Source organism: Micromys minutus (assembly GCF_963924665.1).
Source record: "Micromys minutus genome assembly, chromosome: X".
NCBI lineage: Eukaryota > Metazoa > Chordata > Mammalia > Rodentia > Muridae > Micromys > Micromys minutus.
In genome coordinates this window covers 10,087,642-10,102,204 of record NC_137970.1, presented here as the reverse complement: position 1 = coordinate 10,102,204, position 14,563 = coordinate 10,087,642, and the positions used below count along the sequence as shown (strand labels likewise).

Genomic DNA, 14,563 nt, shown 5'->3' with positions numbered 1-14,563 from the left:
ACTTTATGAGCAGATATTTTAAGTCATTTCACCTGATGGGATGCAGCTAAAGCAACACTGGGAAACTTCCAGATGAATTAAACTGAGTGACACTTTCCTTTTCAGTGTTCAGATAGGAATATGCTGCGTGTGAGAAGTAATTACCATTTTATGATTAGAAAACAAGCCCACTCCATCATTTAAACAAAGAACTTAGGAGATCCAAACACTCCTCCTATTGTGGGGAGTAGGGCTGGGGTGGCAGGAAGGACCTGAAATCTGGCTAACGGTTCAACTGATTATTGATTTAGCAATCTCTGGTTATTTGCTCTAATCTCTCTCTGTGTGTTTGCTGATGAAATGGAAGCAGTCAAGAAGCTTTGAACAATTTCCTCTGATTTCTTGGGGTACAACTGTACTGATCGTACTCTGACTTAAGAGCTGTTTTTCTCCTCTAGGTCATAAGCTTTAGAGATGTGTGTTAGTGGAAAAGAACAGGTAAGCTGCTGGGGCGGCCACTGTGTTCTAGGTGCAGGGTTTCACCCCCTGCATAAGGGCAGGAAGGATGCCTGTGCTCTTCTCTCAGGTCCCCAGGAGTCCAGCGAGGAGACAAGTCCCCCAGATCCTGAGCCCTGGAATACGTCTTTCAGTCTATGGTCACCTGTTCTTCAGCAGGCCTCACTTCCCTATGCTTGTTCTACCTGTAGGGATGTGGTGGATGACTACAGACAGGCCTTGCCAGCATCTCTGGAGATATGCCCTCAAGAGCAAGTGGGACCTAAGGGATTCTACCAGAGGGAGGAATGGTTCTTTCCCACACTTTAGTTGTGGTCTTCTTTGTGCTTTACTGGAAGAGGTAGAGCAGGTACTGAGCCACTGGAAAGGGCTTATTGTCAATACTACTGCAGTAATGGTGTCTGGTCTGGGCATCAGTTAGGATCGAGGTCAGCACGATGCAGCCCTAAGCAACCCCTGAAGTGTTCTCCCTCCACCTAGCAAGAGCCCACTGTTGAGCCTGTCTCCGGTGTGCTGTTAGGTCACCCTCACTTGCGGGACTGAACACAAGTTATTCTCACAGTATCTTGTTGGTAAGTTGTGACCCATCCGGGCACTGACAAAGAATGGTCTTCAAACAGAAACCAAATGGTATTGTGTAATAATAGTTGGGAGTGGTGGGATGAGGAAAACAGAAGGAGTATGAACACAAAAATGCCTTCTCTGTTCAGTGCCTAAGAGGAGCTGTTCAGCCCAGAACTCATTCTGCCAAGGCACAAGTGATGGAGGCCAGCTAACCGGCAAGAAATGAAAGTAAAGGTGTGTTTCCAAGGACCAGAGTCACGCCAGCGCCTCTCGTCCTTGCATACATGAAGGGGAAACACTCTAGAGACCTCTGGCAAAGAGTCTGAGAATCCCAGCTTGAACCTCCTCTAGTGATTCTGACAGCATGGCAGGGGATGAGATGGTGAAATGTTTCTAAGACAACAAGGACAGGTGACTCCCCTGTGCCAAGGGATAGAACAAGAGGAAGGAGAGACCACAGGTGGCCTTGCGAGTCAAATGTGGTCCAAGCTGTGCCCTGACAGGTTGCTTTGTTGCCCTGCCAACTGATACTCATTCCTGGGCCTTTGATGGGTCAGGGAGCATCTAACAAATTTTAAAACTGAAAAGGTTGCCAGCTTGGAGACCTGGACAAATATATAATGAAATGAAGGACCCAAAGGCATTTAATTATTGAACACATACAATGAAATATATTTAAAAAATGGCCAGACTGTCCTGTTAGTTATCATCTTAAAGGAATTTACAGGGCTGTTATGGATTATTCTTTTGGAATAATTCAGTTTGTAGCAAATGCCTAAACTGGTTTCTTCATTGCACAGTATATTCTCTTTAAGTGGGTGCTTAAAACAATTACATACAGATTAAAAATCCGCATTTCTTCGCTTAATTAAAACGTTAATACTCTTAGACAACACAGATCTGAAATGGCGAAACCAGCAATACCCCCTCCCACCTTACAACAAATTAAATTGAGACAAAATTACAAACACATTTCACTACATGATTATTATTAATAAAAATCAGTTTCTTTTTTTTTTCTGTTTTTATAAAGTTGCCCGAAATGCAAGGGATGTGCATAGGTTTACAACTTAGTCATAACAGCAATTTATTCTTACTCCCCTGGGTGTGCCCCGTGAACGGAATGTACTTTGCTGTAATTACAGATTGTTTTGTCCAACACAGACACACCAACAGCATAAACGCTCGCGACTGTCCACATGCATTAAGAGTCAAGACCCAACTTCAAATCTCTAAAAGGTTTACAGGGTGCTTCAAAGAGACAGTATCACAGTATCTGGATGTTACATAAAGGACTTAAAAAAAAGAGAGAGAAAAAAGGCCTTTAAAAATTTATGACTGTTTTGTGATCACTAGACTAATCATTTCAAATAAATAAAGGAAAGAAAGGTATTCCAATCCATAAAATCAGACTCTAAAAAGAATGTAGTGTTCCACCCCCAGTCAAGGTAACAGAATCATTGTTTATTATTATTAAAATAGATTATAGAAAGCAGCATCTATTTTGTGCAGTTTTTAGGGGCCTTGGAAATAAAAAGCTATGATTTCCAAAAATATAACATTCCAAAGGATTGAATAATACATACATTTAAAGATACATTTTATTAAAGTTTAGGAGAACTGATTAAAAAAGATACTGTCTCTTTAAATTAGTGTGTAATTGATTTTCTCCTCCTATCTATTTGGACATGACAATAATTATAAATGTAGGTCACACTACAACTAGGTAGTCTCTAGGGACCACGACCTGCTGACACAAGGCCGATAACAAAGAGGCTTTTTCCACGTAGGAGGTGGCTCCCAGTTTTATACTCAGATAGCCACAGAGAAGCCTAATAGACCCAGGAGACCGGGACCCACTGTGGGGCTGTGCACACAAGCTCGACGGCTTCCTCCAGATGTCTGATTGTCTCATCAATTTCGTTGTTGATAATTGTGAGATCGAAGTAGTGTGCATATGTTCTCTGTAGGACATCGGACTCCTTCTGCAGGCGCTGAAGAGATTCATCCTGCATAGGGTGGCACGGGAGAGGGGGAGGGATGGGAGAAGGGAAAAGCAAATGCAAGGCGGAAGTCAGTCTGTGTCTTTTTCTCTTTCTACATTCCATCCCAGTGTTAGTACAGGTCCAAACTAAATAAGGGTGGGGTATGAGGCCAAGATGGCTGTGTGACAGAGATGATGGTCTCTGTCCTATGACGGCAGGGTCACATAACTTCCACTGGCAACTGTGACCGGTTGTCATGCAACAGGGGTCTCTGAAAAGTACACAAAACCAACACTCCAGCAAACACAGAGGCCCCACCTTGGCCTCAAAGTCCCCTCTGGGAGAGCACACAAGGCTTGGGTTTCTAGTGGCTACAGTTCTTTTATCCTTCCTTTGAGCCAGGGAGAACTAGAGCTACCTTCTTTTTGGTGGAAGTGCTAGTGAGGTTCGATTGAACTCTTTGTCTCTTTCCCTTGGACCTTAAAGCTCATTTGAGTTTTGTGTGTTGGTGCTAATAAGCCTTGTTTTTGGATAATAAATTGTTATTTCCATCCATCTACTTAAAAGGCTTAGTGTGTTCCAGGAACAAAATGGCACATAAGAGCCCTCATTTAACAGCAGTCCATGCCAGAGGCAAAGCTTTTAGGATGCTATAAATAATGGTGGAACAAGGCCATTTCCCAGATATAATAATAAATGGCAGCTGAAGAATGCCCCCAAGTTGGTCTGTACTGGAAATGGCCAGAAAGATGTTAGGGTTTGTGTGTGTACTCATGTCTCTTAAGAAAACCATTCCAAACCCTTGAACTTAAGTAGGCTTGCTGCAGGCCAGCACAGTGCAGGTTGAATCAACACCAGAGGAAACTTGGGGTCTCAAGCTTGTCCCCATGAGTATTGCTTTTTAGTTTTTTGAGCCAGAGTCTCACTGTGTAGCACAGGCTAGCCTGGAATTTGAGATCCTCCTGGCTGTACTGGAAATGTTAAATAGGTACGTGCCATCACACCTATCTTGAATACGTTTTTAGTATTCTAAAGAGTTACCAAAGAGATCTGTTTCTCTGTTTTTTTTGGGTTAAATTTCCTATGCTGATTTCACAAAGGCTGGATTCAAATTTGAATTTTGTGAGCGAAACAAGCTAGAAGTTTCTTGACCTACTCCCCAAACACTAGGTAGTTGTAAACTATTGAAGTCTTTTACATACCACACACGCACACTCACACCCACTTTCCCTGCCCTTGGGAAGAGTCAGAGACACAGTTTTTGTGTAGCCTAGGCTAGCCTTAGTCCATATTCATATATGTACACATCTGTACCTTTATGTTTAGTAGATTACTACCACTCTTCTCAACCAGGGCATAAAAACTGTGTGCTCTGCTACTGCTGTGCCCCAGAGCTAAGCAGAGGGGCACACACAGTATATGCTTAATAAATGCTATTGAAAGAACAACTGTTTGATTGATACTGGTCCCTTTAGGATTTTTAGAAGTATTTAGTCTACTGTCAAGAGACTGGGTGATTGGGATATGGAGCTCAAGGTAACAGATCGCTGGAGGATGCTAAAATTGTGATATCTTCAGGGACCAAGGAGTTCTAGGTGCCCAGCCCTGGCTAAGGACCCCTTCTCATGCTATCTGAGGGTACAGCTCTTTGGCAAGGGCATGAGCAGGCTTCCAGCCCTGTGCAGGGACAGACTCAAGAGCAACCAGGAACTCAATGTTCCTTATCTGGGCACGATTAGTCACCCTCTACAGGAATTTCAAAGCAGGACACAGCATACTTTGAATATAAGTGTTAACTATCCCAATGGTTGCAAAACCTCAGTCACCAATCACATTTTAAGGTTAAATACACACATTATGCTTGTACCTGAAAAAGCATAATATTTTCACTGTGGCTCAGTTTCACAAGAAACAAAACCCCCTTTCAGCAAACGTGTTCATCAGAGCCAGGAGCGCTACCCACCAATCCCTGGAGGCACAGTTCTAAGAAGTCAGTTCTGTGCCAGGTGTGTGTGTGTGTGTGTGTGTGTGTGTGTGTGTGTGTGTGTGTGTGTGTGTGTATTTCCCTGTGCTATGCAGTCCCTGGAACACTGCTAGCAGGTTCTGGTTTGTTCAGAAAGGTTGTGCTGATGCAAACATTCAAGAAAATTTATGGCTAGACAGAGTTCTCTTTGCAGGAGAACAAAGCTCCCGTGTGTCTGCATCCTCTAAGGTGTGGCTCTGTTGGCTTCTTTTACAGCAGCTTGTTCCCTTGACTGTGAACAGGCTTAGCTCAGTGAAAACAAAATGCCTTTATTTTAATGGCAAAAGCAAGTATGTATGGGAACCAAATGTCTACATTCTACATCTATTAAAAGACACAGGCTGTATTTCATCACCTCCTAGCTGGTACTTACAGGCAATTTTCTGCACCATTTTGGCAGCTATGGAAAATTAGTAAAAGGGCAAGACAACAGGCAAAACAAAAACAAAAACAAAGCAAAGATGATAATTCAAGGAAAATACATAATAACCAAGGAAAAATGTTAGCCACAATGAGTTTCAAACACACATGGGAAAGTAAATTTTTCAAAAAAATATGTCTTTTGCCAATGAAACGACAAAAAAAAAAAACCAGATATTGAACATATGGGCTATAATGGTCAACCTAAATATCAAAGGCACACATAACTTCCAAGCCTCACTCTGACTGTACTATACGAATGGGTCACTGATCGCTGAACTTAGTTAAGAGTCTGCTGGTTTCTAGAATCTGGAAAACCATGCTCTTCAGGATAAGTTTACACAGGAGTGTCTTCCTAGCTCAGGACCACAGGAAGTAGATGTGATCACACTGGCAGCATATGCTACCACCCTGACCTTCCTAGGGAATAACCCTCTGTGTGGGCTTGGTATGATCTGGCACCAGCTCTGGTAAGTGCTGACTTGAGCTGGCTTGAAAGCACCCAGGATTTTATTCCTTTTGTGGTGCTGGGGATAGAACCTAGGGCACATGAGAAATGAGACTCCCTGCCCAGGTCAGCTCATACCAGGCTTTGTAGTCTCCAGAAGTCTTCACAAGCCAGGGAACCCAGGCAGCCCCATCAAGGTCATAGATTCCTTATAGCCCCTTTTGGCTGCAGGAGCTGCCACTGTCTTAACGTAGTCCTGTCAGGGAGGCGGTAGACTAGCTGCCATGGAAGGAAGAGTCCGCTTGGAACACCTAGGTCCTTGGGAGCTGAGGGGCTTTCCACTTGGAATACCCAAGTAGATGTATTGAGTAAGGCTACAGGCTATTCTACTGACTGGTCTGGCACACATCATATTTCCTAGGGCAGACATCCTGCTAATGCTAGCAACAGGGCTGCAATTTGTCTACTGTTCTGATCTTGAAAGAAACACCTTGCCTATGTGGTCTAATTCCCAATACTGCATGAGGTCCTTGTGCTCTGGGAATCAGAGCACCCACCAAAGGACAAAGCAGAGCTTTGCTCAGGTGTCTTCAGTGTAAGACATCTTACACTCCGTACTCCAGAGTGTGCTTAGCCGAAGAAGGGCAAGTTCACTCTTACCTCGTTTAACCCTGGAGTGATAGTTGGCGCCGCAATGAAAACAACCAAAGGAGCAAATTCTGCACTTCTCAGGACCTTCAGTGCCTGTGCGGAAAAGGAAGATGCTTAGAAGAAGAAATAACTGAGGTAACGTGCAGAGGAGCCTATAAAATGTAACCCGACTGAAAACATCAAGGCCTTGGCATAGTTTTTGGCAAGATAACATTAAATATACCAACTTTATCCATCGTATATTGCTTTTCTCCTAAAGGGTGATAACAGCTCAGAAAATGAGAGCTGACAAATTGGACCTGTTTGTTATGAATCTTACAGCTTATATGTGGGTTTAAACCTGGTGATTTGATGGAGCCTGGATTTTAGTTGATGGGAAATGCATTCTGGGGAGACCTGGATCTTCAGGCTGGCTTCACACTGATCCAGAACCCACTTTGCCACATATCAAACTGCTAGTTGCTAATGAAAGAGAGCAAATCCTGGCCACCATCACTGTGTGGGCTTACACAGGCCTTCTGATGAAAGCTCCTCCCCCACCCCCACCCAGGGGACTCAATGGAGAAAGGGAGACAGACCCTTGCCCAGGGTTACAATCATAAAGTCCTGCCACTAAAGATACTGTGTGGTTGTGGTCAATGTCTTGACCCATGTGAGGACATGGCATTCAAATGGAAGGCCCTCTGAAGTTTCTTCTAGTACCTTTCCAAAATGTGTCAAATTTGTACAAGTCATTAGATGTGTGCCTAAGCTGTGATAAAGCACAGGAACCGACTCTGTGAAGGCCCACTGTTTCTGTTCCTCCCTTAGGAAGCCATGATATTCTCAGAGGTTATAAATATCCATTCCAGGACAAAGTGACCACATCCAGGTACGTAATTCACACATGACTGACATGTGAGTGATTCACAGGCATCAGGAGTAAATAGCTTTCTGCTCTCTGCTTGATTTTAGTTTTCTTTTCCCAGAAACAGGTATACACAGACTGGCTTCAAAGGACAACCCTTCTGTATTGGCCTGGGGTTATTGCTTGCTGCTCTTTACACAAGAACCAAACATGTTTATTTTGTTACCTATATATTTTGCTTTGCAAATGATCTTTGCTTTTGTTTTCTTTCCTGTTTCTCATGTTCCATCCTTAGCCTGGTTTATAGTAGTAGCCTTTAGACCAACTCCTTGCCTCTAGTTTTAGGGGCTTTTAAATCCATATTCCAACCAAATGCTAGCTGATCTTTCTGAGATGCGAATTCTCTTCCTTTCCTAACCCTTCAACAGCCTGTTTCTACACTGCAGGGAAAACACATGTTTCTTGGCTGGGTCCCGTGTTTAACTCCTGCCTAGCTCTGCTCCACTGCAGGGTAGACTGGCCTTACTGAACAGCCTTCAGCCCTAGGAAAGGACCAACTCTTTCTGACTTCTTGGCCTTTCTGCTTGGTGCTTCCTCTACTTGCACTTCCCACTCCTTCTTTTCCACTGTCCTTTCTGTTTGGCTGAATAATCTGTTGCTACCCAGTTTCTGGAAAGTTCTGTTTTGAATACGATGTCATATGGAGACGAAAGACTTCATACTTCTGATCCTTTTGTCTGTATCTCCAGAGTGCTGGGATTATAGACATGTCCAGTTTTATGTAATGGGAGCTCGATCTGGGGTTTCATGCATGCTAGGCATGCACTCTACTGACTGAATTGGACCTTGAGCTCCAGATCCTCTTGTGCTGACGACAGCACACCTGGCAGTTTCTCTGGACAGTTCCCCACTGGGCTTTGAGGCCCTGCTGTGTGCTCCTAAAGTGCCCATGAGTCACACAGGAAACCATCTCTGGGGGTGGTCTGAGGGCAAAGGCTGTGTTTTGCTTAGTTGTTTCTCTTATATTCAATATGGTATTCTATAAACTGCCTTTATGATCAGGTAAAAAATGTAAAAACAGTGAATGTAACATGGGCATTTATCCTGGCCTTTGTAGCAGGTCTAAGCAGAGAGCTGTTGCTCTTTTGGCATCTCTTAGCACCCAGAGTTGTAATATCCAATCTGATAATTATGGTTCTAGCTTTTGAGTAGAAGTCCTGCCTGTAGTAGGATTCTAGTTTTAGATTTTGGTCACATACTGTCTTTGGGTGGGTGAGGGGGGGGATCCTGGCTCACTGTCTTATCTGCCCAAAGCTGTTTATTGGTCAAATCCCAGGTTCAGAGTCTCCTAAGAATGCTTTTCAAGCCAACCATATTCATTTTTGATGGCACTAGCTGCCTATTTCTTTGTTTGTCTGTTATGACTGAGCACATGATTCAAGTAAGCTAACATGGCCCTCACTCAGAAATGTCCACTTGGTCACTATTACCTTGGGTCTTTGTTCTTTCCTTCCTATGCTCTGGCAGCAAAGGCATATGTCAAATAGGGGATAAGGCTTTCTCATCATTTCCACTGAACTGAGTGTCCCCTTCCCCCATCTCAGATGTGGAAACATCCCACTCCCCAAGCTATGTCTGAGTGCCCGCTGGAATGGCTTACAAGCCTGTACTGAATGGAGCTCAGAGGACAATGACAATGACACCAGGTGGGAAATTTCTTCTTCTTAGTCACCCACCCTGCTACCCACCCAATCCTGTGGGTGCTCTAGGCATCTGGCCTGCTAGCGTGCTATTGTCCAAACAGACACGTGCCTTGGAAAGCAGCACTTTAGTTCCCAGTGGGTTAGTCACACACACAGTGTGCTGTCCCAAGTCTACAGCAGACACGGAGGACCACCCCATGCAACTCTGCGCAATCCCCAAGGAAGGCCATGTTCATCACACTGCCTGAGGTTTTGGGCCCCTGCCCCCATGACACAAAGTTTAGGACCAAATTTAATGCTCCTCACAATAAGTACAGTAGTTTCCGAGGTTAACATGTTTGTTCCCCCATCTTTTTCTATTTCTATCCTGCAGTATCACATTTTCCAAAATTCCAATGTGCCTCAAATCCCAACTGTGATTTTCTTGTCTAGTCAGGTCTCAGTTTCAGCATCACTACACACCTCCTCATTTGTTTCTGACAATCCCTATCATCATATCCTGCTCTATTTATGGTTTTTAAGCAGGAGCCAGGTTAGGTCCAGGCTCTGCTTAGCTGAGATTCAGAGTCACTTCAGGGATAGGAAATGGACTGCTCATAGGATGTTCCTCTCTCAGGTGGTCAACAACACAGTTCAAGATGAATTCTAAACCTTGGATTTAAGGTAAAGTGGCAGGTAAATCTTTCTGTATGTGAGGAGAGGAAGAAAGGGAAGGAAGGAGGAAAGGAGAGGAGGGAGTAGAGGAAGAGAAGAAGTGAAAGAAGTGGGGAGTAGAGGGGAGAGGAGGGAGTCACAGAAAGAAAATTCTATAGAAAAATTATGGGAAACATACAGATTTCAAATCATTATTAGATTCATACTAGATTTAAAAGTATTCATTTTTAAAAGAGGTAATTTATGGAGATAAATTCATCTTTGTAGTTCCTTTACCTATGGGCAAAAATTAATCTCATGTTATTGTTGACAAGGAAAAAGAACTCATTTGACCCAAGGACCTAAGTAAGGTACAGGTCTCATTAAAGTAGTTTGCAAAGTTAAAAAGTATACAGGAAAGCAGCCTAGTTGTTCTTGTCGACAAATGCACAGGCTTCAGCTAGAGCACAGTAACTCCATTATGCTAACCAGAGAACAGAACAGCTTCTGCTCTAATTTGTGTTTTGGTACTGAGGAGGGAATCTAGCATCCTGCTGCATGCTAAGCAGTGCCCCCACCGCTGAGCTAGGTCACAAGCCCATGACTATTTTTCTTTTTTAAGATTCCTACTAAGTTTGAGATTTATCTCCGGATGACAACTTTTCTCCCTTTGAGCAAAGGAAAAGCTACAGATAATCTTCTATTAACCATATTTAACCTAGAATCTGGATATACAGTCTAGGTTTTCCTTGGATTTATCATCCTCTCGAGCACAGTATTAACAGCCATGAACAAGACAGTATGGATAGCTATGTCCAGCCTTGACTGTGGAATGCTTCTGACTGGGAACTCAGAATACACTTCAAGTTAAAAACCATTAAATTATGTTCCCATTACACAATACAGTTATTATTCTATGCTTTCTGCTTTACTAATATAGATGGATTCCTCGAGTTATGGTTTTATTTCAATGAAAAATGAGCTTTATAGATTTTTTTTTTCAGATTTCATTATCCTATAGACTTGCCTAAATGTTAAAAGAAAAAAATCTAGGTTTAAAATGTAGTATTGTGCACACGGTGGGAAACCTAGAGGATGCCTAGGGTTACCTTGCCTATGATGATACAAAAGGTTAAAATTGATCATAAAAAAGGAAAAAAAAATAAAAAAACAAAACCCAACACAGTTCAAACCTTGCTTTCTACTAGCTGGAAACTGTTGGTCAATCACAACTACATTAAGCCTGTTTTCTTCATCTATGGCAGCAGATATTGAGTTCTTTAAGATCACCAGGACTGGCAGTATAGGAATACACTCCCTTGCCAATGTGAAAGCATCCAGGTTACTGGTTTACTTTTTTCTAGCTTACTATTACTGCCAGGGTCCTGTAGGTTTGAAGTTGGACCACCACACCTTCTTATTTAGTATTGAATTTAGTCTGAATTGTCTGAAATAAAGTAAGATAGCACAAAGCACTAGATATGTCTGAAGTGAGCTGAACACCAGTATTAGGTGGTAATCCAATGGGCCACCTATGGGAGAGAGGGCTTCAGCTGGAGTAGATGTTGAGCAGATTAAAACAATAAAAGGCACAAGGTGCTTTCCCTCCTTGGATAGTTTTTGAGGCACACGCAGGAAGGAATTTTATCCTCACCAGCTTATATTCTTTAGCACTTTGGGCTCTGGGTACATAGCCTGGCATATTAGTGCTCAGTACAAGTGTTTTGAATCAGACTGTCAGAGATATAGTAGAGGCCTCAGTTTAACCAGCTGGGGTGGGAAAGGGGCATGGAGGAAAATGTTCTGTGAACAAGGCCCTGCCTGAAAATAACTTACTCAGGGCCACAGACATCCTGAAAGCAAGATTAGGGTGTTCCCCAGCCCTGGAGAGAGAGGGCTGTGGGAAGGGAGGCCCAGGGGAGCCATGTTAGCACGGACTCCATATGTATCCCTGGTTCTACTGTCTTATATAGCCTTCATCTAGGAGTCTAGAATGGGCAGGACAGCCTGGGACCAGAGTGGTCAACCAGTCCATACAGGGGCCAAATGGCCCTGGGCCATCCTTGTCCCTAGAGCCACAGCCCCGTAGTGGCTAGGACATTGGCCAGGATGCCTAGGGCCCGCCCTCAGGGGCCAGTAAAACTGAAAGATCACAGTTGTGAGAGGAGGGCAAACAGGAAGCAGGAGAGGAGTGCAGGTGAGCTCATCCAGCAGTCAGAGCAGCAGGGGCCAGTGTGCCCGGCAGGAGGAGGTGCTGGGCCAAGTGCAATGGAGAAAGGATCTGCTGTGGACATCCTGAGGAGGCTGAGAGATGGGTCTCCCGCTCAGCAGTGCAGAGCAGTGCATGGCTGTGCAAGGGCAAGGGGACAGGGAGAGCTGGGTGCTATGAGTGGAACAGCAGCGGCAGCAGCGGTGGTGGTGGTGGTGGTGGTGGTGGTGGCGGCGGCGGTGGCAGCAGCAGCAGCAGCAAGGAAGGCAGAAAGCCCTTGGAAGTGGCCTGAGGTAATGCAGAGGGATCTGAGGAGCCCTGCAGCCAGCAAACTGCTAGAGACATTACTACCAGCAGAAAACGACGTTCAGGTGAAGACCAGTGTGGAACCCAAGGAGAGGATGTCGAAGACCAGGACCAGGATTGAGACTTTGCCTCTAGCCACCCCTGGCCAGAAGATTTTTCCAATCCCTAGTAAGGAGGGATTAGTAGTTAAACAAAGATCAATCTATGTTACACATCATCATATTTAGTTCTATATAGGTCCAAGTTAAACGTTAAGTAAACTATAGTGGTTACCCTACTGTTGTACTCCCCGTATCCGCTAACCAGATCTTATGATTTCCAAACTTCTGAGTACAAGAACCCCACTTGGTGCTGGACTGGAAATGAATGAACCTATTGGCCATGGGTTAGAATCTTGGAGGCCAGAAATTGAGCCATCAGTGCCCAGGTCATACAGACTGTTTTAGCATCTAGGGATGGCTATGAAAGCAAGCCTCATGCACTGGCCTCTCAACGTGAATTTTCCCTGTGTGGGACAGGTAAATAAGACTCCTCCTGCTGAGGCAGAGTCTGCTCAACCAGGAGCATGTCTCCATATCTTAGCAGGTGGTACGCCCATTCTCAACTAATCGATGAATGGTGTGGGTGTAGATTCGTCTTAAAAATGGCGGTTCTGAGTCTCTAAGAGTCCCCATCCACCAGTCCCATGACCTGATGTGTACCATCCCTGAGTCCTCTTCCTTGTGCTTTAAGCCCCGCTTCTACTTGGCTTATGCTTAGGCATGCGAAATCAGCCTGTCAGCACTTCTGTTTTGCTTGTTCATGCTAAGCATGTGCCTACCCCACTACTTAGCTAACATGATGTCAATCCCTATGTGAAGTCTTCAGCCTTCTTTTCTCAAGTTATATCATTGCTATTGCTTCCTACATAAGACTTGGTTACAAAATCAATACATCGGCCATCTTTGGATCTAGCTCTGTTTTGAGTCCTCTTGGAGTTCATTTCTCTCCCAGGAAAGGAAACAGCAGAGGCTGAGAGCCACCTGGGCTCTTAATCCCTGCTCCATCTAAAAGTGGGCTCACTCACTCTTGCTTTCATTAAGCTATGGCTGTTTCACATCCAGCCCTCAGGATCAGTTTCTTACGAGCGATCAATGTAAGATACTGGGAGAAGCTCTACTGGTCCAGCGTGGCTGTGCCAGGATAACAGAGGTGGGCTGTCATGATAACAACTGCCATCCTGAGGTCAGGTCAGTGTAGGATTTCTGGCACAGACCTAAATGGGTACTTCCCCGAGTCTCTGAGTATAAGCCACAGAAGAAAATAATTTGCTTCTTAAATGCATGCTGTGTACGCTGAGTTCAGTGACAGGTTAGTTTGTATCCTAGACTGGCGACCCAGGAAGTCTTGAGTACTTAAGCTTAGAGAATTATTTGTGTGACCCAAAACCTTCTGACAGATTTTTGGATTTCAGAGTCTGAGCTTATGAGCATGCAGGCAAGATGGAGTGGGTTCAGGGTGGCTCGGACATTACCTGAGGCTCCACGTCCAGAATCGCGATCAGCCCCTGCTCGTGGATTTTCCGAATGGTCTCCAGTTTTGTCCCGTACATTGCATCCTCATGGCTGCCGTACTCCAAGTACTCATTATTTGAGATGTCTTGCATCATTTGGTCATGAGATACAAAGTAATAATTCTTGCCATTTTCTTCATCTTTCTTTGGAGGTCTGGTTGTATCTGCAAAGTTCCGTTCATTAGAGGTTTAAGTAGCTAAATCGGTGAGATATACTCCCAATGAACCCATTTGACTCAATCACTGTGTGTGTGTGTGTGTGTGTGCTGGGATCTAGGTCTTCATGTATGTTAGGCAAGAACTCTACCACTGAGCTCTATAAACATAGCTCTTCAATTGTTTCTTAAAAACCCATTAAGCCACAGCTTAATGATAGCACACAGCTGCATTGTCATCGTGGCAAGAGGAAGATTACATGGTCAAGGCCAGCCTGGGATATAAGAGACTCTGTCTCAAAGGGGAAAAAAAAGGCTGTTTTTTTAAGTGTCTCATATCCCTTGTTCCCATCTCCAGTAACACTGCAGATTTTAAAACAAAGCAATTTAAATAACATATTTATCTGTGCATAGCATATCAGCTGCCTTTTCTTGTTTGGTGAATATTTCAGTGTTGTGACATATTTCATGCCACTCCAGGAGGAAAGCCATAAAGTGACCGGTATTTTGAATGAAAAATGGCCCTCTGGGGTCAGGTATTTGAACACTTGGTCTCTCCTGTGGGGGGAACT

At 44.1% G+C, this 14,563-nt stretch overlaps 1 protein-coding gene across 1 annotated transcript in view; it reads right to left on the bottom strand.

The window, feature by feature from the left end:
- Positions 1 to 1,750: 1,750 nt before the first annotated feature.
- Positions 1,751 to 14,563, bottom strand: part of CASK (calcium/calmodulin dependent serine protein kinase) — a 346,973-nt gene continuing 334,160 nt past the window's right edge. The window contains exons 23-25 of the mRNA XM_080910355.1: positions 13,798 to 14,000; positions 6,596 to 6,679; positions 1,751 to 3,068 (exon numbers count right to left, since the gene is read on the bottom strand). Coding sequence (XP_080766481.1) covers positions 2,892 to 3,068; positions 6,596 to 6,679; positions 13,798 to 14,000 — 464 coding nt within the window. The 3' untranslated portion in view covers positions 1,751 to 2,891. The remainder of the gene's footprint in view (positions 3,069 to 6,595; positions 6,680 to 13,797; positions 14,001 to 14,563) is intronic.